The sequence below is a fragment of the Dioscorea cayenensis genome, chromosome 12, assembly GCF_009730915.1.
Source record: "Dioscorea cayenensis subsp. rotundata cultivar TDr96_F1 chromosome 12, TDr96_F1_v2_PseudoChromosome.rev07_lg8_w22 25.fasta, whole genome shotgun sequence".
Lineage (NCBI taxonomy): Eukaryota > Viridiplantae > Streptophyta > Magnoliopsida > Dioscoreales > Dioscoreaceae > Dioscorea > Dioscorea cayenensis.
Window position 1 is genome coordinate 18,488,809 of NC_052482.1, and position 25,799 is coordinate 18,514,607.

Below are 25,799 nucleotides of genomic sequence, written 5' to 3' on the forward strand. Positions count from 1 at the left end.
CAAAAAGGGCAGGAATTTCGAACTAAATATCCTTTTAAACATTCACCCTTAGATAAGAAAGCATGGTCAATAGTAAATCAAGCATTAGCATAGTTAATAATAAAATAAACATTGTGCCATTTTGAGATCTTTAATTTGATCTCGCCATTGCTTCAAAGTCAATAGAATCATCACACAGCACAACAATCATCTTAAAGAATAGTAACGAGTAACACCAAATTCATACAATCTACAACAGATGTTAATCTTGTCCTTGCGCAAAATCGATTAATGCTCTGAACACAGTCTCTGTAGCAATCACAAACATTTACATAACAAGGGGGGTAAAAAGGCGAGACATATAACAAGGTGGCAGGTCCAACCGTTCCTGATCCGACGGGAATGAAGATGGGTTGCTGGAATCAAATTACTTGAACCAGACCCAGACCTTGCTGATCAGGAACGAAGAGGTAATTTTTGGCAGTGGACCTACCTCCATGCCCTGGAGCAGCAGTGAGCACTATCTAAGTTTTGTCTCACTTGATTTTCCACTCCTAAAGGTTGAGAGTGAGAAGAATGATCGCGTTGCTGGAAGTGCAGAAAAGAGTGAAATATTAGAAAGAGCACCAAGTCCAGAAACGTAAATAATATTGAACGCTGAATCAATAATAAGTAAAAATCTCACATTTGGTACAAAATGTCTTACCTTTTGTGGAGGTTGATGTTGCTGAAGAATGCCCTTCTCGCAGCTTCTCAGCACCACTCATGCTTGCTTGGCCTGAGGAAAGGCGTATCAAAGTTATATAATAACAAATCCAGCAGACATAAGACATAAGCTTGGTAAGCATGCCATGTCTAAATTTTCAAAGACTAATGCAACAATTGTGTTGTCCTAGCTGCTATCTATTAACACATTTTGTACGAAAACAAAGCTATATCAGCAAACAGTTCCACTTTGAGTTTGATTACTTTGATGTGATGACAATAATGCTTGCCTGATAATATGCTGTGCATTCCCCGGTAATCTGTAGCTCTTTTGCTTGAGTTCCCGCCATCAAAGCTTTCACTGAGCAAAGCCTTCTGCTGTCCATAGCCCTTTGTTTGTAGGGCAGCTTTTCTTAGTAAGGCATCAGGGTTCCGCTTACTTGCAGCTTTAGACTCTTCCGAATCATCTTCTCCTTCAGAAAATACTGATGGGCTGGCCCACCCAGTCACATTTGCCTCTCCCTTGCTTTTTCTGGCAAACTTTAAGAGCCTCTTCAACCCCTTGGGAGCATCTTTTTGATAGACCAATGCAGGAGGATTTTCAGCATTTCCCCACTCAACAATCTCAGGTTCACTAGTGTCAGCCTGGAGCATTTGTGATAGTGAATGGCGAACTCGTGGACTTGATGATGGTATCGGTACAAGTTCTGGGGATATTGCTGCTTCAGGAAGACAATTGTCCAATGAAGAAGATATGTCCTGGTGTTCAACTTCCACCCATGCAGCTGATGAGATGCCCATATCAACATCAGATTGTATCTCTGAAACAGGTTCAACTGAGTGCATGAAGCTATTTTCAGCCACAGGTGCCTGGCTAGAATCATCTGCCTTCTCATGGTTCAATTCACTTTCTTCAGGTATTTCTAAATTCACCTCAACACTATTTGTTGGTTCTGGTTGGACTTGTTCACAACTCTCCACTGCTTCAGCAGTTAACTCAGCTACCAGAGAAGTAGACTCCTTTTCTTCAGTTTGGGTAAGACTTCCACTGTCCTTTAAAGATTCATCGGATTGAGAAGCTTTTGTTTTGGCTATCACTGGACCAACACCGGGCCCAATTCCAGTTCCTTTTTTTAAGAAAGGCTTTGATTCCAACGGCACCACAGTGCTCTTCTTAGTAACCTTGCTGTAGAAACTAGGTTTGGTTAATGTTTCAACAGGGTCATCTCCAGAAGCCGAAGGATTTTTAGGTTTTGTACTTTGCCTATTCCTTGTAGGAGTTTTCTGCCGTGTATCTTCTTTCACTTTCAAGCTTGGCTTGGAATCAGACACAGTTCTTCCCTTCTTTTCCTTTGGTTGTGGTTGCCTCTCAGTTCTGGGGCTTGGTCGGGTGGGTGAAGGTGATGGTTGGGGCTTTCTGCGGGTTGGAGGTGTAGCAGTTGAGGTGCCAGGAGAAGGTCTAGCTGGTGGTGTTCCCACTGTTCTTGGCAATGATCCTGTAGATGAGTTACGGACAGAAGACAAAGGCGATGACTTGGGTGACGCCTTTCTGGTACCAGCTGGTTTTGATGCCTCCTTCTTGGTTAGTACAGATGCATCCTTTTTGGTTAGCACGGGTGGCGAGGAATTTCTCCGAGGCCTTTGAGAATGATTAACTGAATCTTGCTTTCCCTTGGTAGTACTTTTTGAGGTCATCTGCACCTTGCTCTGCTCTAGTGTTTCCTGCATCACTTTAAATTGGGCTACCTTTGCTGCCTGCTTACCTGCATTCTCTGCTCGAAGTTTCTCATCTCTTTTCTCCTTGTACTGACTGTAGAAACCCCCTCTTTGCTCATTAGCAACATCCTGATGACCAGCACTGGCGGCACGGTACTTGCCAGGCTTATTCTCCATCATTTTCATTAGCATCTCATTCAGCTCAGCTTCTTTCTGCCGATTCCATTCAGCAGAAGATGTTGTCCGATCATTAGTTTCTTCTGATTGGGGTATTACCACCTCTGCTGGCTCAATGATTGGAGGAGAATCAATCTTCTTAGCTTCTGATGATGAAGGTGACTCGGCAAATTGGTTCTGATTTGAAACATCTTCTGGGAGATCAGGTGCAGTCTTATCTTCTGTTGATTTCTTCTCCTCTACTCCAACAACTGGATCGGAAGTGATGTGAGTGCCAGTGTTGGACGCATTTTCCTGTGTGCAAGGGCTGAAAGAATCCCCCATACCAGCACTCCATCTTCTTAATACAGACTTGTTAGTGCTGACAGATGCCTCCACCGTTGTTTTCCGTTTTGGGGCATCTGAAGTTTGATCTTTCTGTTTGCTCTCGAAGAGACTGATAGCATCTTGAACACTCATCCTTCTCACCGCATTATCAGTTCTCTTAGGTTGCTCTTCGGATTCTTCATCTCCGCTCTTGCTTCCATCAGCATCTCTGTTAAATGGAATTCTGTCCCTGGGTGGGAAATAACCGAGACTCTTAATGGTTAGTGCGGTGGACCTCCGAGATCCAGATCTTCCTATTTGAACACGTCGCATTGGGGAAGCTGATCTTCGAGGAGTGGCAGATCTTACCATAGGACGGCTTCTTTCAACATAGGGCTCTTCGTCATTGCCTGAGTCAGAGGATTCCTCACTTTCTGTTAAGCTCTGACGCTCTGCTTGTGCAATTTTCGCTGGCGAGATACCATTAGTGGCTGGTCGTGGAGGATTAATTTGGGAACTTTGCAGTGAGGTGCCATCTATTATATTCTCACTGTTGTTACTTATGTCATCAAGTGGTGACTGCTCAATAGAAAGATCAGTATTTTCATCTAAAAAGCACAGGTCTAAATATTTCACCAAGGAATCCCTGAAAGAAAATAATGGACATGAAAAGTCAGATCCACAGAAAGAAAAAGAAATGCTTTCTTGCTATTCAATAAGAAGGAACTAACAAGACAACAGAAGTATGTGTATGACTAAAGTACAGTAACCAATTTAAATTTCAATGCATTTTTCGCTTTAGAGCCTAGCATCAGAATGGATGTTAGTATGAGAAGATACCTCAGATCAATAGCTCCAAAGTATTGAGCAAATGTCATTACATCTGAAATTTGCTTGGGAGAGCAAGTGGCACCCATAGCTTTGTGAAAAGTTGAAGATAACTCCTCTTTTAGAGCTGTGATTCTTAGGTCCATAGCACGCAACAGTTCATTCCTGAAAGCATCCATTTGTATGGGTGAGTCAATTTGACAAAAGAGGATTTTTTTTGTGGAAAGCAGAATTTTCAAAAGAAACTACATACTTTGTTGCATCTGATGAGGATCTCTCATTTTTTAGCTGCAGATAGTTCTATAGGTCAGATCTTAATCGCTAATATAATACAAAAATATATCCAAACTGTGCTAACATTGACAATAGTGAGGAGAACAAAGAGGAAAGGCAATTACTTTGTGAGTTACTCCCATCATTTTCATGGAGCTGACATCTGTCAACATGTAAGACAAGGATTTTAAAAATTAGAACTAGGTATGATCAACCAGAACACAGACACTGAAAAAACCTTTGCGCCCCATTCAAGAAAATCAACCCCATGCATAGACACTTTATGCCAAAATGCCAATGAAATTTATATGTGAAACTTTGAGACCAGCAAATCAAATTATCTGTTATAAATAGCCTTGTGCAAATAGAAGGACTAAAGACCCTTGCCAAAGCGAAAATTATGAAATAACAATAGAAGCAAGTCCGATGAAACAACCCAACCCAAACCTACACTTCAAGATATCCAGCCTGTCTCAAGTATCAAGATCACCATGTGGTCTCCAAGAACATTCTATAGTCAACTAGATTCTGAACATGACAAAAAAGCCAGTTCCCATCATCCACGTGCCCCATGATTTCCATCAAACAATAAATTATTCCCAGTCAAGGGCTTAAATGAGTGATCTTCAAGCTGCACTGGTCATCAATATGCAAACAAATTATCCTCCACTCATCAAATTCCCGTCCCATTGTCCTAACATTACTCATATCTCAACCTTTATATCAAAGGATTCATACATTAATCATGGCTCGCAAGCCTCCTCCAGATATCCTTCCATGCATATTTGACAGTGTAATTGCAACTGAAAGCATTCTATAACCATTACTCTATCAGTAGAATATGTTCCTACAGTCAAAAACATCTGATAATCGCTCCCCGTATTCAATCAAATTCAGAAAAAAGGTACATATGCATTTGTATAAAAATAGAACAGTTTGAATTATGGTGATTAAAAGTTCAATCATTTATGAAATCAGACGACATATGATTATGGAAAAAATTTAGTTATGCTTCAAGCCACCCAGTTTACATACCTGCTCCCCCACCTCCAAATTGTTCGGGATGATCCTGATAAAGGGTTCATAGTTTAGTGGGCCATATCAACTAATTTAAAAATTACAAAGCTTCCTCACATGACATATTTGGTACCTTAGCATATAAAGCAAGTTGAAAGTTTCGGGTGTCTTCCAACTGAGACATCTCATTCTCAATTGCATTGGCATTCTTCAATGCCTCTGGAGCACTCACAATATTCAAGAATCTGAAGAAAAGATACAATTAGTAGGCTTTGCAAATAAACACAATAAAAATAAAAAATAAAGATGAAAGACACAAAGGACATTTCTTTAACAAATACCTTGCGATAGTTGATTTGGTGAACCAAGCTGAATCTCCATGGCCTTCAAGAACATGCAATCTGAAGCTATCGGTTGTTTGCTGTTCTTGAATTTCTTTAGCTTTTGGTAGATGTAATGCTAGCTGATCCAGAATTCCACCATTTAGCTTCTCAGTTTTGCCTTGGCAGCAGACAAACGTCTCATACCTGCAAAAATCAAATAGATTCTTCCATTGAAAGTGTTGCTTTCACAGCCGATGCATTAAACTGAGCAAATTTAGATCAACCATAGCCACCATCACAACATAAAATTATAGTTGAACTGCAATTTTTGGCATATAAGATAATCTGACAGATTTTTTCCACATGGGATACATTTTGAGTCATTGAGATTATCACAAATTATAGCGTTTGTTAAAATCAATTAAATTAACTACTCTTGGATTCTGAAGCGAATTAAAGAGTCTGGACCATGAGCACAAGAAGGATGTTTTACCTGTTTTGGGATGATGAAATTTGGAAGACTGCATAGTCCAGCACCTCATTTACATTTATCGTTCCTTCCATATTCTTTTCTCAATACCTCACAATCATTAAACTCTCAGTAAAGAAGAACCTTGAGCAGTCTCACTGGATACTCTGAAAGCAGCCCCCACATTTTGAAGGACTTCAATGTTTCAGCAGCTATCCAGAGATCTCCAACAAGTATCAGGCACTCAGTAACTAACCTGCAACAACCATAATGTGACCTACCCTTAGTATTGAATTTATGTGAAATGGTGTGATTAAAAAAATTAAATAAATCTTATCACAGGAAGAAATGGTTCATTTATTACAAAGTTCTATGTCTATGTTCAGAGACTGAAGAATAATTCATGCCAAATGCTTTAATTTTTAAGTACCAGACAAGTTAAATTTTTTTTTTTTTGACAAAAAATTGATTTAGAAGAGCAGTAGATAGGCCTAGTAGTTAAGGTTTAAAAAGTAAAGGATACACGGTGCATGCTGAGATTATTTTGCAAATAGACTAACATCAACAGACACAGCCACAAATCTATCTATCACCTTTTACCTCCATGTTTATAATTAATGAAGTACATGACCCAAGAAAGCTGATGAGAGCTTAAGACAAGCCAGAGACACCCACATTTGCAAGTTCTAAATAAAAGCAAAGGACAATAAGATAACATTTCTAAAGATAAATCTATCCATCTAAATTTATTAGATTGTCAATGTTATATTTTTGCTAAAATTTTTCATATTCATTTCATTCAAATACTGCCCTTCCTAGGACGCTATTGATGTGATATCAATTCTGATGTGTTCAAGCAAAACAGATAAACGTACAAAGAACCACAACAACTGCATTTAATCAGATAAAAATGTTTCCTTTGAACAACAAAAAGCCAAAAACTTTAATTCATAACACAAGAAAATCAACCTAGTAGCGAAAATTAAATCCTCAAAAAGTATTCCCATTGATAGAACCATTAAAGAATGAGAAAAGCCAAGCAAGCCTTCCAGAGCTAAACTCCACTACCAAATCAAAACCAAATGCTAGTGAAAGGACCCTAAATCTCATCACAAATCTAGTAAAGATGCTGTTATTCAACAATGCTGCTAAAAGGTCAAAGCTTTCACAGAAATCAAACAATGTATATCAAATCTAGGCCAAACAACACTTCGGATTCCCATAAACTCACATCATTCCAACTCCAACAACCTACTCCGGAAAAATCCCCAACCATGAACTCACTCACATTAAAAAAGAAAAAAGAAAAACATCAATAAGTCACCCCCAATTAAACTCCAAGCCATTATCAAAATCCACCAAAAGAATCAAACCAACAAACAAGCATTCAGCCATAAAACCACCGATCAAAGCTAAAAAAAACACCTTTTTTGAAAGGAGAAAAAAAAAATCAGCACCTAAAGAACCACCAAGCTCGAATCCAAACCCTAAAATCCACCCACATTCCTCGCAAAGAACAAACCCAGCTCCAGATCCAACTCAAATAGCCCCCCACCAAACACCAGACCAAAAACACACACACTCGAACACTCCAAAGCCTGAAAAACCACAATAAATCACAAAACACAAAACAAATACCATCAAAAGATAGCGAAACAGCACCGGATCTAATCCCCGCAACCCTAACGGCCGCATCCGCTCCTCGATTTCCCCCTTTTCCAGCGGAATTGTCAAAGGAAAAGCAAAAGAATACCCCAAATATAGAGAGAGAAACGAGAGTAGCACGAGGACATCTAGAGCAGTACGAACTATAAAACGCCCTCGATATTATATTTATTCACGGAAATGCCACTGAAGGGGTCGGTGAGCGTGTAGTATCAGCAGTCTCTTTTTTCCTAATGTGACGAAACTACCCCTAGTTTTTGACTTATTTACGATAATGGTACCCTCTGATGCGTTTATTGGATTCCTTGAAAGCAACGTTTTGTGAGGAAAAAAAAGGGAAATGGAATTTGCTTTGCTGGGGCAGTTGTTGGAAAGGGACTTAAATGAAACTTTATGCGTATTTTTCATTTAGACCCCTATTTTTTAAAATTTTATTTATATATGCCCCCGCTCTTGTCCATATTTAGTTTTGCTCCCTGCACCGGCAAAATCCATTAAAATATTATCAATTGATTTATTCAAAAAAACTTTTAAATATTATTATACTCCTTTCTATCTTTTTTACATATTCCTTTTCAACTATGAGTTAAAAATCTAAAATTTATAATATATATATATATATTTTTTAAAAAAAATTATTTTTATTTTAAATATGATTTAATAAAATTTGTAGTTGAATATGTTTATTGAAAGTTATAGAATCACATTAGATATTGAAAGTAAATTAAAAAATGATAAGTAATGCTTCATAAATTTTTTAAATAAATATATAAAAAAGATTAAAAAAACTCTAAAAATGAGAAATAAAAACGAGGGGGTAAATTTTAAAAATTTATAATTAATTATATGTATTTATGTTAAGTGAATCCGTTCATATCTCTAGTGCATTGATAATTTTGATGTATGATATGGTACTATTGTTATTGCATGATTTGGTACTATTTGCCTTAAATTCAGGTTCATTTGATTTATTTCAAAGTAGTAAATTATATCTTATCATTTTAATCAAAAATTATATCTTATCATATTCAATGATAATAAAAAATTTCAAGTGAATAGTTTTTCTTTAAATATATTTTAATGTGTGTTTTTTATATTAAAAGTTCTATAAATAACCACCGGAAGTTGGTTTACCTGCTAAAAATTTGAATTATTTAAAGAAACACCGATAAGCAATTCTTCTCTTATAAAACTACTTATAAAATTTCTCATTTTAAACTTGTTTAAAATATAACTTCTGAAAACATGATGAGTTAAAAACCCTGACAAATTTTTTTTATATATAAATGATCAATAAATACATAAATAGATAGAAGGAGAATTTTGCAAAATAATAATAATAATAATAATAATAATAATAATGGGAACAGGACCATGCTTGATTTGAGGAATTGTTTGGTGCATGACAAAGAAAAAGGATTATTTAGTTTGGAAACTTTGATCCAGATGGGGACCAAAACTTTGACTGAGATATATTGGTTGGGGATTAGATGTGATGTCTATTTATGTCATTTATTTTATTTATTAATGACAATGACTTGAGTCACTAATAAAACGTTAATTGAATTTTTCATAACACCACTACATCCTTGTTGACAATGTGTACATTTTATGTCTCATTTCTCATTCTTAATTAATCTCTCTTAAAACATGGGAAGTTGATTATTGTTAAAATTACCAACTTGAATGGTAGACAAGAATTTAATTTTAATTTTAATTTATTTTATTTGGAAAAAAAATTGTGAAAAATAGATTAATTAATACAACAATTGTCACCTACCAAAAATAAATAAATAAATCATCAAAATGAAATAGCAATCCCCAATTTTTTTTTAAAAAAAAAAACACAAACATTTATACAACCAAAATGGGAAACAATTAATCAATTTATTCTTCAATCTTAGGCCCACAAGCAAAAGAAAGATTTTGAAACAAATTAAATTAAAAAAAAATTATTCAAATGTCTCCAAATTCTCCAACAGTGTTCTCTTAGTATAGAAGTTATCATTTAGATTTTGAACATCTCTTTTTTTAAAAAAAAAATATTTAATTTTTTTCTTTTTCTTTTTTGGGCCCCTTATGATTGACACTCATATTTGTGTGGGATAGTGGTACCAAGAATTCCACCACAGTTTTCATGATTTTTTTTGAAAATTTCTGTTATTTTATGATGATTATTTGAATAATTTTTTTAATAAAATATATACAAGCCACTTTAGAAATGTGCATATGTATAAAATTAATCTCTTATTGCATTTATTCTCTTACTCTGCTTAAGCTGAGATTTGAATTAGTATTTTCAGTATGATATAAATATCATTTGTAAAAGACACGATATCAATAGATCAAAATTCACCAGCATAGAAAATCTATATTTATCAAACTCTTATTTTATTAATTTTGAAAAATCTAAAAAAAATTACACCAATATTCTTCCACTCTTGTTTAATATAAGAATTTTAAATTACTTATACAAAAGAATATGTGATAATTTTTTTTGGTAAACAAGCCACTGAATTTTACTTACTATTTTTTTTTAACTTAAAGTTAAAGTTTTTCATCCAACTACTGATGGTTGAGAATTATCATGAGAATAAATTTAGTGATAATTTTTCTGTAATTAATAATAGGCTATCCATCTATGGTATGTCTTAGAGAAATCATTGAATTTTTAGATTGATTATTTAATTTCCCAATAACCAATTAATGATCCATGAGACATCTTAGCAAAGTCCTTTAAATATTAAAACTTTCTTTATGATTGACAACAACCAACTTTAATTCTAATTTTATTTTTTTTTATAAAAAATAGTGTTGTATGATACACCATACAAAAATCCCTTAAATTTATAATATTTTATAATTAATAATAATCATAGACTAAAGTTGATTATAATTTATCGGTGACTGATTGAGCTTTATTTATTAATTTTAAAATAATCATTTTTTTAATGGAAAACTTTTGGCAAATTTATTTAAATATTTTAATTTCCTTTTTAAAAAATAAATAAATAGAGGCCAAGCTCTAAACCCTAAAAAAAGCAAAAAAAATAAAAAATTAATAATAATAATAATAATAATAATAATAATAATAATAATAATAAGAACAACACAAGAGAAGAAATCCATCTCTTGAAGGAAAGGTAACCAAAAGCCACCATCATGAGGAATGCTCAAAACTTTTTAGTTTTTAGGGTTTTTTTTTTTTAAATAATAAATGACCCACATGGGTTTGGTTGGTTGATGGTAAGTAAGCTTGGAATACAATAAAGTCACACAATATGACAAAACTTTTATACTATTTAATGGAAACTTCAACATAAAAATTGGCTTTTTTTTATAATTTTATTTGGGGCTTCTTATTGCAAATAATCACAAAAGAAAGGGTGTTTTGGGAATTTTAAATAACAGTCTTTGGCTTCTTTATGAGGTAGCCGACATGGATTGGAGGGGGGGCTTGCCTATTGATGAGCATAAGATCCTTGCCTTCCAAATTACTTTTTTTTTTTTTTTATTGATTTTATTTATTTATAATGTATGTATTTCTTTTTTGGAATATAATAGATGACTTGTATTTAGAACTCCAAAAAGTCTATGCGTTCTAATTCATTATTTTCCCTATGCTTTAAAACCACTGTACCTTTCAATTCATTATTTTTCATTTTATTTTATTTTTTTCATCAACAAACTTGTTAGTATGATTTTTATAAAAAAAAAAACCTGTTTAGTATCATAGCAGACTGTCATGACCAAGACGAGGAGCTTCTATATATTTATCTAGTAAAGAAATAAATAAATAGTAAATAATAAAAACCAAATCAGTTATATAATATTTATTCATAAAAAAAGTTATATCGTAAGTGGGCATTAAAATGTAGTTTGAGGATAGGTTCTATTTTATATCTTTTTTGTGCAAATTTATTTAGTTTGTAGAAATAAATGTTCATTTAAGAAAAGAAAAGAGTAGGAGGGAAAATTGCTTACAGGTTTTAATTTTTCTATTTTAATAATTAAATTTAATTGTTTTATAAGATAATAAAACTATAATGAATATAAAAATTTAGCTCAATGATTATAATTATAAAAAGGCATTCACTGTAAAAGAAAATTATAATTTTAATAATTTTTCACATCCCATTTGGCAAAAGCGAAAAAAAATATTTTTTTATAATTTATTATTAGCTTTATCGGTTTTGTTAATTGACTCATATACATATATATATATATATAGAGAGGACATTTTATCTAGGGACAACGGTAGATTTCGAATTTGAGGATGTCTTTGGGTCAGTTGAATCACCATCCAATAGTCCCTATATTGCTACATCTTCTCCACCAGTCTTTCTCTCTAAATTCCAACTTCAATATGTACATTTTAATTTTTTTTATTTTTCATTATTTACAGATGTCAAATGATATTTTGTTATATATATATATATATATTAAAGTATTGAATTGAGCAATGACAAAATTGTAAAAACAATGCTTTTTTATTTTATGATTTTATTAAATTTTATGAATTAAAAATATTAATTTTTGAATATGATCTAATAGTTTAAATATCTAATGATTTTATCAATATATGATTCATGTGTATTCTCATGTAGGTAAAAAAAAAAAACATGTTATAATAAATATAAAAAAATTCATTCAATAAAATTACAAAAAATAAAAAGCAAAAAATGGGAAAAACAAGAAGATAAATTTTCACTTTAAAACAAACAATATGTTGATTTTTTATTAAGAGACTTCTCATATACGAAGAAATGCAATTGAGGTGTATGACTCTATGAATTATATAAAAATTGTTTATGAATTAATGAAAATGTGCAAAAGTAAGAAAATAAAACATCTTTCACTAATATCAATATAATCACATAGATTATAAATGCATGAATATGATGAACCAAATAATCTATGTTTCTAATAGAACAGGTGACAAAGCTATTTTAACACTTAGTGAGCATAATTTTGTAATGAAATATCTTATTTTTTTGAAAAAAAAAAAAGAGAAACGTATAAATCCTTCATACGGAAACAAGTATAGTTTATCAACAAAATAATATAAAACAAAAAATAGATTGAAATACACATGAAAAAAATTAATGAGATTATATTGCCAAATCATAAATCAAGTTGTTAAAAAATTATATAAATACAAAAATTAAAAATAAGCCGAGAGCACGGAGATCGAGGGTTCGATATATGGTTTTTCTTAAGTAAACGATGTCTAGGGTTTGATACATAATTTTTAGTAGGTAAAATGAGTGGTGATGGAGGAATGCAAAAAGGATGAACAAGAGTGAGAAACACAAAGGACATGACCAGAGATTGTGTGGCCTTGTAAAAGCTATGCCCACCATGTGCACCATCTATTTATCCTTTGCACTGAAATAAGGAATGTGTCAGTAAAAAGAGCACCATATAATCCCAATTTTCCCATTTGTTTCACACTATCTCAACTTTACTTTTTTTTTTTTTTTCATTTATTAAACCAATTAATTCTAGTTTTCAGTGTTTGCACTTTGCATTGAAATTAAATCATTAGATAAAAATAGTTTATAAAATATATGTATTTTTTTTATTTATATCTGATGTTTGTTTAACAATACTTGATCTCATGGATATATAAAATATATGATTTTTTTATCCTAATAAAAAAATTATTTGTTAGTCCTTATAATTTTTTAACTATCCCCTGTAGTCCCTCTGACATATCAATTTCTCCTTTAATCTCTCCATTTTCAGTTTACTTATTTTTCAGTCCCTGCATCAGTTTATTTTATTTAAAAATCTAATTTTGCCTCCCTTTTGAAATGTATATCTCGTTTATTCAGTATTTTTTTATTTAACATTGTGCGTTTACATTTAATTACATAAGTTTTTATTTAAAATGTAATGTTTTTATTTAATGTTAGTTTTTTAATATTTAATATCTTAGTTTTTTGTTTACTATTTTGTATTTTCGTTTAAAATGAATGAGTAACATTTCTGACAAAAGTATTGTAAAATAAGATATTCAAAAAAAGAAAAGACTTTTTGAGGATATGAAATAATCTAGGGATTTTTTTGACAAAATGATAAAGTTGAAAAGATGATATTAATAATTTCTTTAAAAAAAATATAAATATTTAATTTAAAGCGAATAAACAAAAATTTATACTCAATCGTTTGAAATATATACAATTCATGTGGCTACAAAAGCTAAGGATGATGAATGAAGTTTATTTATTTGAGATGATGAAATAATGATATAATTATAAAGTTAAATTTTATAAATAATTAAAAATTTAATTTTTAAAATAAATTCATGTAAAATAAATAAATAAATAAATACAAGAAAGCAGTCATTTTTTATGAACAAGCCCTTAGAAAAAGGGGAAATCAGTATAAAACAAATACCTTTTCACAGAGAAAGATTAGATAAAAAAATGCACTGCACAACAGCAGAGACAGCAGGAAGAAAAGGAAAGATGAGATGGGATATGATCAAAAGAGTGTTCAAACATGAGATAAAAAAAAAAGGAAAAGAAAAGCACTTCTTTGGGTAAAAAAAAAAGAAATTTCTTTTTTATTTAATTTACTTTCACTCTACCATGTATCAAAAGCTTATACAATTTTCTAAATAATATCAAAATGCTTATTTTAACTGATCATTGAATATGAAAAACAAAATTACTTTGATTTTAAATCACACAGATATTTTTTTTTTTTAATCTTTAAAAATATACTTATGTTGCCAACATATCTGTTTGGGTCATATAATAAATGATTTTGAGTTTGAATATATATATATATATAAACACTTTTATTAAAAAAATTATTTTTTTTATAAAACTTCCATATTTGATTTTGATTAGTTTACCACTTGTGGTCATTGGATCAGAGATAAAAGAAAAAAAATAAATACACTTATTCACTTTGATTTTTTTTTTGTCAGATGCATTAAAAATTAAAACAATTCAAGATTGAAAGGATTAAAAGAAAATATATCATGTAATTTAGGGATTAAAATAATAATTTTCTTGGGTTCATAGACTTAAACAAACATTGAAACATAATTTGAGGGATCAATCATGACTTTCACCAAAAGAGAATGGAATGGATAAGAGCTTGAGAGAGAGAGAGAGAGACATAACATTTATCACTATTAGAGTCCCCTCACCAACAAAAAGCTAAACCAAGCCAGCATAGCCTAAAACCCTTTTTTTTATCTTTAAAGTTGGAATCCAACTCATCTGGGGACCATATCAAACAACAGAAGAAGTGCATGTGAATTGTCCAGAAGACCCCAACAAAAACATCCATATGCTAATATAAATACTGTTTTTTCAAAACAAAACAACAATGATCTCTGTATGTCACTTGCCCAACAATGCCCAGCATTCTAGTACTCTGATTGAGATATGATGCAATACTATAATTCTCATTTTATATTATTTATCTAATCAGTAGATCCAAAACAAGAAGATCAAGATCATTGATCAAGACAAAATTCATCAAAAACATTATTCAATCCATGCTTTGGGACCCTCAGAAAACACCATCTTTGTTAATTCTGTGGGGTATCTTGCCTTCAATTAGGAACTATGTTGCATCACAGTAATCACAACAATATATAATTCTAGAAGAAAAAGAGCCAAATAAGACTCATGCCAACCTCTAAGACCACTATACAATCTTCTTAGAGTGTACTGTTTCATTTCCGGCACCAATGCTGAAACGAAACCAACCAACAAGCTCACCGGGGACTGCATGGATGTATTCTAGGTTCTTGCCAAGCTTAAACACATCACCGACGTAGTTCCACCTGCAAAATCATGTTCAATATATGAAGTTCTTGAACTGTAATCATGTAATTCTGATAATGGTGAACTTATATTAATGTTTTTTATTCAACTGTAGTATTTAAAATTACACTTGATATATAGAATCAGTGATAATGTCTCCATGAATAATTATATTGCCAAAGCAATGAAGAAGCCAGATTATCAAGCATGGTGATTATTGTCAAATTTAAAACACTTAATTGAGACAACTTCAAAGGGAATATGCAAATCTTCTGATAAATATAGAATTCTCAAATTGAGGAGGATTATGATATTATTAGTTATCGATGCCACCGTTCTACATTATTTAATGAAGATATTCTGGGGTTTTAGAAACTTCATAAAATGGATAACTGAACCAAAACATTAATCAACCCCAAGATATTTCTCTGTTTGGAGAGCTTTCATTCTTTTATCCTAAAAGACAACAGACACCTTTCTTTCACTCACACTATCCACAGTGAGTTGAATACACACGCCTGCTCTTCAATGAGAATTCACTCTTCGCACAATTTTGTTCACTGTGATATAAACTAATTCATCACAAATTTGGTCTGACCTAGTGCAGTACCAATAAAGCTGACACAAGCATGAGTTCCTAAACAAATAAGGTGATGTTTGTTTGCAAGGTTTGGATTGGGAATGGAGTGGGAATGGGCCCAATGCTTTGTTTGGTTGGAAGGCTTGGGAATATGGGAGGAATCTATGAGGAATGAGATGAGGGGAGAAGGTTGATTGCCATTCATCCCATTTTCATGAGGAATGCCCAATCCGGATCATAAAATGTTCATTTTACCCCTGACATTAAATGCTTTCCCATCCAAATTTTGTCATTTTTTCCTTTCTCCTTTGGTCATTCAACAAAACAACAACAACAACAATAATAATAATAATAATAATAATAATAATAATAATAAAATAATTAAATTAATTATAAAATAATAAAAATAACAATATAACATTGTAAAAAAACAACATTTCCCACATATTATAAAATGATAACAATAATAAAAAAGATTAATTGTAAAATTAATTATAAAAAATAAATTAAATAAATTATAACAATAATGATAACATATTACAAATAAAATAATTTTATTAACTAATATATTTATTTATTTAATATTCACTCAATAAGGGCATAAAAGACATTTCCCACATATTTCTTTTTTTTACTTTCTCCATTCCCAATGAATTACTCTTCCATACCCTCCAACCAAACACAGTTTTTCTTCAATTCCTAATCCATTCCCCCTTATTCTCATTCCTAACTAATTCCTCCTCAATTCCATTCATTGCAAACAAACAGCACCTAAACATATAGAAAGGTTATAAACAAGGTAATGTTACAATTAGATGTAAACATAACATATTGTCTTGGTTTGACTTTTAAATGAAAAAGCTTAAGTTTATAGGATGAGAGACCCAAGCTAATATAATCATATACAAATTTACCAACTTAACCAATATTGGACAATTAGTTACTCAAATACTTATAAATTTTGACAGAGTTAAAATTTAATTCCAGCGGTCACAGTTCAACACTCAACACCAACGAAATTTTCTCAGTGTTCATTTCTCCTATAATTTAAACTTCTTTTGCAATGAATATCCATTGATTGCCATCCATCACAAGCAAATAGAGTACCATGCTTCTCTAGAGATTCAGATTTCAAACCCCAGTCTTCAAGTGGACCATTTTCCACAGTACCTAAAACAAATAATACCACCATGTGCCCATAGTCCATGCAATGGGAGCTGCAGTTTTCAAAAAAAATATTAAAAATTTATATAATATATATTTATTTATTTTCCAAAATTAATTTTATTATATATAAATAGTTTGCTTATTTGTTGATGATCCATAAATTGCCTCAAAAGCAGTTTTAGTAACAAGTGATTATCCATTTCATGTTGTTAAAGAATCAATAAAAGTAATCAAATAATATTTATTTTGTATGTATTCTTAACATCAGAGCAAAAATGATGTATTATTAACAAACTTAATAGATAAATTGTTTAGTATGTGGGACATCTTTGAAATCAGAATAACACTTTCTTACTGCAGTGATGTAGGTCTGGTTGGAGCTGTACGTGCACCATCATCATTTTATGAAGTGTGGTTGGATTTATTTCTCAGGGGGCCTCCAACTTATTTATTTAAATTTGGCCCAAGAAAAGCAATATGACCTATTCAGATTTTTTATAAACAAACAAATAAACAATGGACATAAAAAATAGAACTATATGTTATGAATATTACAAATGAATGTCTACTGTAGCAATAATTCTGTAGCAGTCGGCATTACTGTAGCAACATTCTAGATGTTGTTGTAGCAGCCACCACACTGCAACAACCCATGTGGTACTGAAGTAGACTTCAATACTGTTATCATTTCACCTACCATGGTATTTTAGATTATCAGATCAGATCAATCCTGGCCGTTCATTCAACTCTTATAAGCCAATAAATACCCTTTTCACTTATATATTTTGTTATACAGAAGAGAAGAAGAAGAGAAAGATAAGAGGAAATAAGAAATAAATCTTCAAGGGTATTCGGTAAATATTCTGGCTTTATTATATTTTTATATTTATAATATATCTATGGAAATTTATATAAATGTTTATATTAAAGATGAGTTATTAGTTGCATATACAATACCATATTATATACGTGATAATGTAAAATTTATGACATCAAACAGAACAAGTGGAATCACATTTGGTATGATAGAATCGTTCTCCAAAGCAATCAGTGGCCTATGATATACCATGCGGGATCAAAGAGTAAAAAATAAACAGAAGATAAATGATAAAATGATAAAGTAAATATGAAATATAACTCTAATTAATAAATAATTTTATTAACCTCCAGGCTCCAGCTACGCTACTAATTAGTCATTGTCGTCGCTTCATGGCCACATAAGCTTCCAATAATTCAGGACACTTAATTTCACACCATTTCAAATATTTACGGATGAAGTCATCTTCAGTTAGAAGAAACATCTGAGGAGTAATTCCTTTCTCTGTTAATGATAACTCTTTTGATGCTAGCGTCTCACACAAATAGGCTCGTGGTGCAATTCTTTTTTCAAGGCTTAACATCAGGAGCACAGGGTATGAAAACACAACCTCAGGTTTCCAGTTTAACTTCTCCACAAAGAAGCCAAAACTCCTCCTGATGTTCTTCTTAGACAGATTCATTATCCTGGGATTCTTTTTGAACAAAGAAAGTATCTTATCTTTTGTCAAACCAAATTTCTTACAAGCCTCCACCTTCCTCTTAAAGTTTGCCACACTAGTGGCAGATACCGAATGTAAAGCACGAATGAAATTGGCATCAGAGGGGCTGAAGCCTAAACTCACTGCCCTCTCCACAGACTCACCAAACCGGGAAGTGCTTTGCATGAGCACTGAAGGGTTGGTTTTTGCAAGTTTAGCAATGTTCACGAGAGGGACGCCAATGGCTTGCAAGGTTTTGATTTTGGGCGATATTTTGGCTTTGAGATCGACGTGGAGCATCTGGGTTGAGCGTTTGACGGCGGCGACAACTTCCTCATCGGTGTGGAGGATGGTTTTGAGGAATTCAAGGGAAGGGATGATGCGGTTATTCAAGCTGGATACCAAGATGTTGGGGTTGGAGGAGATGATCTTGGTGAGGTCGGAGGGGTTGAAACTGTTGGCATGAATGAAGGCTGCAGAGGAGCAGCTGCTGAAGTCGAATTATGAAAGACTTATGAGAACTTTGTTTAGTCAAAGTCTGGTATTCATGTTAGTCTTGGAGGGAATCTGAAGATTAAAGTGAAGGGTCATGATTTATTCATCAAGGGTTGGTATCTTAGTTCTAGGCATATGTGTGTTGTGTGTAAGCAGGTTAGACTTAACCCTGTTTAGATATATGAGTCTCTAGTCAATGGTGTAGTCTGTCTTTATTAAAGTGCTTTGTATGGTGAACTAATATAAGAAAATGGATGGTATGGTGAGTGGAGGTAGGTGAGTATTGATGGAATGTGTGAATGTCAGTAGTGTTGTGTTACTGTTCTTCTTCTTCGTCTGAATGTCTCTATTCTTTGCTTGATCTTTGTGAGGTTCTGGGTATTTTTGTGTTTCTTGTTTGCTATCAAAGTGGTATTAGAGCTCGGCTGAAGATCTCCCGCATCCTTGAGGTATCTTCTTCATTTGTTTATAATGACTTCAAGCAGTAGTTCTTCAGGTTTCTCTCCACTATCTGTTCCTCAATTTAATGGAGAGGATTATGATCACTGGAGCATTATGATGATGACTCTTTTTAAGTTCAATGGGTTATGACAAGTGATTGAAAAAGGATTTTCTAAAGATGAAATCAAGGTTGAAGAGAATAGGCAAAAGGATGCACATGCCCTGTTTTTAATCCAATAGGTTGTGCATCGTTCTTTGTTCTCTCGAATCGCTGCTGCTAAATCTGCCAAAGAGGCATGGGATGCTCTTCAAATTCAGTTTCAAGGAAATCCTAAGATCAAAGCCTTGAGAATTCAAGCTATGAGACAGTCTTTTGAAAATCTTCATAAAAAGGAGAATGAAGGGATTCAAGTCTATATTGCACGAGTGAATGAGCTATGCAATCATATGAGAAACTTGGGAGATGAATTGCCGGAATCTCTTGCAGTTGGGAAGGTTCTAAGGAGCCTAGGACCAAAATATAACTTTGTTGTTGCAGCAATTGGTGAGGCTAAGGATCTCACGACGATCACCATGGATGAGATTGCTGGATCACTACAAGCACATGAATCATTACTGATGAGACAGGATGACACTCCTACTGAGAAGGCCCTTGTGATAAATTCAGAAGAAAAGGCATTAGCTGTAAAAGAAGAGCCAATTATAAATCAAAATTGGTATTACACTCGTGGCAGAGGAAGGAATTTCTTCAGAGGAAGAGGCAGGAGTAATTATAGAGGTATAGGTAGATTTGTTGGTGATGGTCCAAATGTGGAAGGAAACCAGAGCAGCAGTTTTTCAGAACAAAGCACTCAAGTATCATTTCAGAGACCTACAAGAGGTAATTTAAGAAATGTGCAATGTTATCATTGTAAAAAATTTGGTCACATACAATCAAATTGTTGGTATAGAGATAGAAACATGGAAGAAGGCTCAAGCTCTAATAGTGATAAAAAGACAAGTGATGATTCTGGAAGTCTATTTATGGCACACAATGAAACAGAATTATCAGTGCCTTCAGTATGGCTTCTTGACAGTGGGTGCTCAGGTCACATGACAGGAAGAAGGGAACTGTTCCATAGCTTGGATGAGAATCAAAGACATGTTGTGAAACTGGGAGATAATAAGGAAATACAAGTTGCAGGTAGAGGTTCAGTGATAGTGAATACAGAAAATGGTGAAACAAGATTTATCCACAATGTTCAGTTTGTACCTAGTCTAGCTCACAATCTTCTTAGTGTGGGTCAACTAGTCACAAATGGGTATCAGTTAGTATTTGGTAATGGAAAGTGCTGCATTACTGATGGTAAGACTGGTGATCAAGTGATGGTGATAAATCAGAACAAAAACAATCTATTTCCAGTGGAATTCTCTCAAGTTGGACAGTCACATGTCGCAGTGTCAGAAGAAGAAAACTCCCAGCTATGGCACAACAGGTTTGGTCATCTGAACAACCAAAGTCTTCAATTTCTTAATCAGAAACAGATGGTCATTGGCCTACCAAAAGTCAAGCAGATTACAAGTTGTGAACCTTGCATATATGGTAAATTGTCTCGACATCCATTCATTTCTGGAAGGTCCTGGAGAGCAAAAGAAAGGTTGTAGCTAGTTCACTCAGATTTATGTGATCCTATGCAAGTAAATTCTCTTGGAGGAACCAGGTATTTCTTACTGTTTATTGATGATTTTAGTAGAATGAGTTTGGTCTATTTCATTAAAAATAAACATGAAGTTCTCAATTGTTTCCAAAAATTCCTGGTTCTAGTTGAAAGACAATCAAATAAAAAATTAAAAGTCTTGAGAACAGATAGGGGGGAAGAATACATGTCCAACCAATTTAAGGTGTTCTGTGAAAATTATGGAATTAAGCATGAATTTACAGCTCCCTATTCCCCTCAGCAAAATGGTGTTGCTAAGAGGAAAAATAGAACCCTTGTAGAGAGAGCCAGAAGCATGTTAAATTGCAAACAACTTCCAATTTGTTTCTGGGCAGAAGCCATTTCTACAGCAGTATATTTATCAAATTTATCTCCTACTAAAGCTGTCATAAACAGGACACCACATGAAGCATGGTTTAGAGTCAAACCTAATGTATCACATTTAAGAACCTTTGGATGCATTGCATATTCAAAAATTCCAGTTCAGAAAATACAGAAGCTTGATTTTAGAGCTCAAAAATGTATATTTGTTGGTTATTGCATTGATTCTAAAGCTTACAGGCTGTTTGATCCCCTCACCAGTAAAGTTCTTATTAGCAGGGACATTGTTTTTGATGAACATAAATATTGGGAATGGAATCTAAGCAACTCAGATGATCATAGAGTTGTTTTACCATGCTCTTCTCTCATTGGTGAGAATTCTGGGAAAAATTCAGCTGGTGCAGTTGAAATTCCTTGCAACAATTCAGGAAATGATACAACAGCAAGTATTGACAGGAGAGACACAGTTTCTGCAGAAAACTCAAACACTGAAATTTAGAATGTTACAAGCAGCAATGATGGTGATATCACACCACCTGCTAGAGTTAGATCTCTGAGGGAAATTTATGAACAATGTTCTTTTGCACTGACAGTTTCTGATCCTGTGACATTTGAAGAGGCACATAAAATTCCTGAATGGAGAGAAGCAATGGAGGCTGAGATAGCTGCAATTAAAAGGAATAACACGTGGGAATTGACTTATCTTCCAGCAGGAAGGAAAGTGATTGGAGCAAAGTGGATTTTCAAAAGAAAATATAAAGCCAATGGTGAACTTGATAAATGCAAAGCCAGATTAGTAGCTAAAGGCTACACTCAAGAACATGGAGTAGATTATGAAGAAATCTTTGCTCTTGTTGCAAGGATGGACACAATTAGGCTTCTTATGGCATTAGCTGCATATAGAGATTGGCCAATTTCCCAACTGGACATCAAGTCAGCATTTCTGAATGGTGAAATTGAAGAGGAAGTTTACATTGAGCAACCCAAAGGATTTGGAATCCAAGGACAGGAACAGATGGTCTATAAATTAAACAAAGCTCTCTATGGACTAAAGCAAGCTCCAAGAGCTTGGTATGAAAAATTTGATGCCTATCTACAGCAGCAAGGGTTCAAGAGAAGTCTTACTGAACATACATTGTATACAAAAATCAATGACAAAAGAGAAATTCTGCTAGTGTGCATCTATGTGGATGATGTGATTTATATGGGATCCTCACTGGATATGACAATCAAATTCAAAGAAGACATGTAGAACACCTTTGAAATGAATGATTTAGGTTTGATGTCATATTTTCTGGGACTGGAAATTGTGCAGAATGAATATGGAATTCATGTATCACAGAAGAAATATGTTGAAGATCTCTTAAGGAGCTATAATATGATAAATTGCAGACCCTCTGTCACTCCATTAAGTCCAAGCTCAAAAATAAGTTTGTTTGAAGAAGCTGAATATGCAGATATCACTGGTTTCAGGAAGTTAATTGGAAAGTTGATCTATGTGACACAGTCCAGACCCGACATTGCTTTTTCGGTCAATTTACTGTCTAGATTCATGCACCAACCCACAAAGAATCAACTTGGAGTAGCAAAACAAATCTTCAGATATCTTGCAGGTACTACTGATTTTGGAATTTATTATGAGAAAGGAATTAAATGTCAGCTAATGTGCTATTCAGACAGTGACTGGGGTGGTAGTCTAGTAGACAGAAGAAGCACCACGGGAGCTGCATTTACAATAGGATCTGGAATTGTTTCTTGGATATCAAAAAAGCAAGACATTGTTACACTCTCATCAACAGAAGCAGAGTATGTGGCCTTGTGCAGTACTTGTTGTCAAAGTATGTGGCTTAAAAGGATTCTATCAGATTGTGGTGTGCAGAGTAATGAACAAATTGGAGTTTGGTGTGATAACAAATCGTGCATTGCAATTGCAAAGAATCCAGTGCTACATGGAAGGACAAAACATATTGATGTGAAGTTCCATTTCATTCGTGAACTTGTGACAGAAAACAAAATTGTATTGAACTTTTGCAATACTGATGCCCAATTAGCTGACATTTTCACAAAGTGTTTGGAAGCCAAGAAATTCTGCAGGCTCAGAGATCAATTAGGAATTTACAGCCTTCAATCAAGAGGGGGAAATGTTGGCATGAATGAAGGCTGCAGAGGAGCAGCTGCTGAAGTCGAAATATGAAAGACTTATGAGAACTTTGTTTAGTCAAAGTCTGGTATTCATGTTAGTCTTGGAGGGAATCTGAAGATTAAAGTGAAGGGTCATGATTTATTCATCAAGGGTTGGTATCTTAGTTCTAGGCATATGTGTGTTGTGTGTAAGCAGGTTAGACTTAACCATGTTTAGATATATGAGTCTCTAGTCAATGGTGTAGTCTGTCTTTATTAAAGTGCTTTGTATGGTGAACTAATATAAGAAAATGGATGGTATGGTGAGTGGAGGTAAGTGAGTATTGATGGAATGTGTGAATGTCAGTAGTGTTGTGTTACTGTTCTTCTTCTTCGTCTGAATGTCTCTATTCTTTGCTTGATCTTTGAGAGGTTCTGGGTATTTTTGTGTTTCTTGTTTGCTATTAGAAACCAGAGCGAAGAAAGAACTCTATCTTGGGCCGAAACGTACGGGTGGGGTTGGACATGAGGAAGCGTGGGTACTTGGACATGATCTTGGAGATCTGGGAATGAGAAAAGCAATAGGATTGGAAGAAGGCGAGCACAGACTTACCACGGAGGTTGATGGAGTCGTAGTCGAGGGATCGGGAGAACGAGTTGAGCTTGGAAGTTACGGCGATGGCGGTGGCCAGAGAAAGGCCGCATGAGTCAATGAAGAAGGAGGTAGTCTTGCGGAGAATAGTGGAGAGACGAGCAATTGCTGGCATTCTGTGAAACCGATTTGGGAATTCGGAGAAGCACTGTTGAATGAACTAATCTCTCCCGGTTCTGGAACGAAGGAATATCCTGCCTATTAAAATTTGACTGCTGAGACAAAAGAATCCTAAATCCTAAATTTGAAGAGGAATCGATATTGCATTTCTATATTATTTTATGTGAGTGACGAGTGATGCTATTTTTAGGTTTCTCGAATGATGTAGATGTCCAATTTGTCATCCACGTCATTATTTTTTTTTATTTAAACTTCAAATTTGAACTTTAAAAATTCTTAAATACTTAAAATTAAAAAAAAATTATAAAACTATATATAAAATCACAAACCCAAATACTACAAAATCTATAACCTAAAAATCTAAAATTTTAAACCCTAAATAATAAATACTAAACTCTAAACCCTAAATCCTAAGCCCTAAATCTTATGCCCTAAACCCTAAACAAGAAATCACAAACCCCTCACAAACCCCCAAGGATTTGTGATTTTTAGTTTATGGTTTAGGGAGGGGTTTTCGATTTATCATTTATGATTAAATATTTAAATTTAGGATTTAGATAATAAAGAAAAATTATTATTTTTTTAATAAAGAAATAATGACGTGCTGAAATGAATGCCAACTTAACATCCACGTCATTCGGGAAATCTATTCGGTTAAAATATCATTACTCTTTGTGCCAAAACATATAATTTAAAATTTTAAATAATAATATTTTTACTGAATAGATTTTCTGAATAGGTTCTTTAGTAATATTTTTTTATAATCTAAATTATAAATTTAAATTTTTTAATTAGATTTTGTAGTATTTGAGTTTAAAATTTTAAATATAGTTTTATAATTTTTTAAAAAAAATTAAAGAATTTAAAAATTTTAAAGATTTAAATTTAAAGTTTGTATAAAAGATAATGACATGGATGGATGATGATGTGGATGATGATGTGGATAAGAAGTTAATGAGGAAATCTATTCGGAAAATAAAAATAGCATCGCTCCATATAAAGTATTTTTAATTATCATAATTATAATAGTATACATAAAATATTTACGAGAAATTAAGGAAGGCAAATATTAATCAAACAATAACTAATAGGAGAACAACTCAAAAGACACCAAAAAAATAAAATAAAATAAAATAATATTACACATTAATACATACCACAATCTTTTTTATTACTCACTGAAAAATTAAAACTTTGGGATTCTAATGACAAGTTTTCCAAATTCATTCAATTTCTAGAATTTTAAAGCTTTCCATCTTTTAAATTCTTATGTTTCGATATTTTCACTTTCTTCCAAACTAAAATAACACCAAATTCAAAGTGGATAAAAAATCATAGTATTAGATGAAAATTCAAAAGGTTATTCTTGAGGTGGCTATACAGCAAGTCCCTCCTCAGGGTTTGTGAAGAAAAAACCCAGAAAATAGGTGTGAAAGCATA

At 33.1% G+C, this 25,799-nt stretch overlaps 1 protein-coding gene across 3 annotated transcripts; it reads right to left on the minus strand.

Annotated features, from left to right (window-relative positions):
• Positions 1 to 93: 93 nt before the first annotated feature.
• Positions 94 to 7,558, minus strand: LOC120273069 (COP1-interacting protein 7-like). Of its 3 annotated transcripts, XM_039279712.1 has the most exons (12): positions 7,456 to 7,530; positions 7,251 to 7,391; positions 5,818 to 6,049; positions 5,343 to 5,528; positions 5,135 to 5,246; positions 5,020 to 5,053; positions 4,110 to 4,147; positions 3,965 to 3,999; positions 3,724 to 3,876; positions 975 to 3,529; positions 686 to 757; positions 94 to 567 (listed from the first exon to the last, which is right to left on the minus strand). In XM_039279712.1, the coding sequence occupies exons 3-12, from the start codon at positions 5,886 to 5,888 to the stop codon at positions 500 to 502; spliced, it is 3,324 nt and encodes a 1,107-aa protein (XP_039135646.1). In that variant the 5' UTR covers positions 5,889 to 6,049; positions 7,251 to 7,391; positions 7,456 to 7,530; the 3' UTR covers positions 94 to 499. The 3 variants fall into 3 exon arrangements, with proteins under 3 accessions (XP_039135646.1, XP_039135644.1, XP_039135645.1); XM_039279710.1 differs by lacking the exon at positions 7,251 to 7,391 and having other exon boundaries at positions 7,432 to 7,558; XM_039279711.1 differs by lacking the exon at positions 7,251 to 7,391 and having other exon boundaries at positions 7,456 to 7,557.
• Positions 7,559 to 25,799: the final 18,241 nt, after the last annotated feature.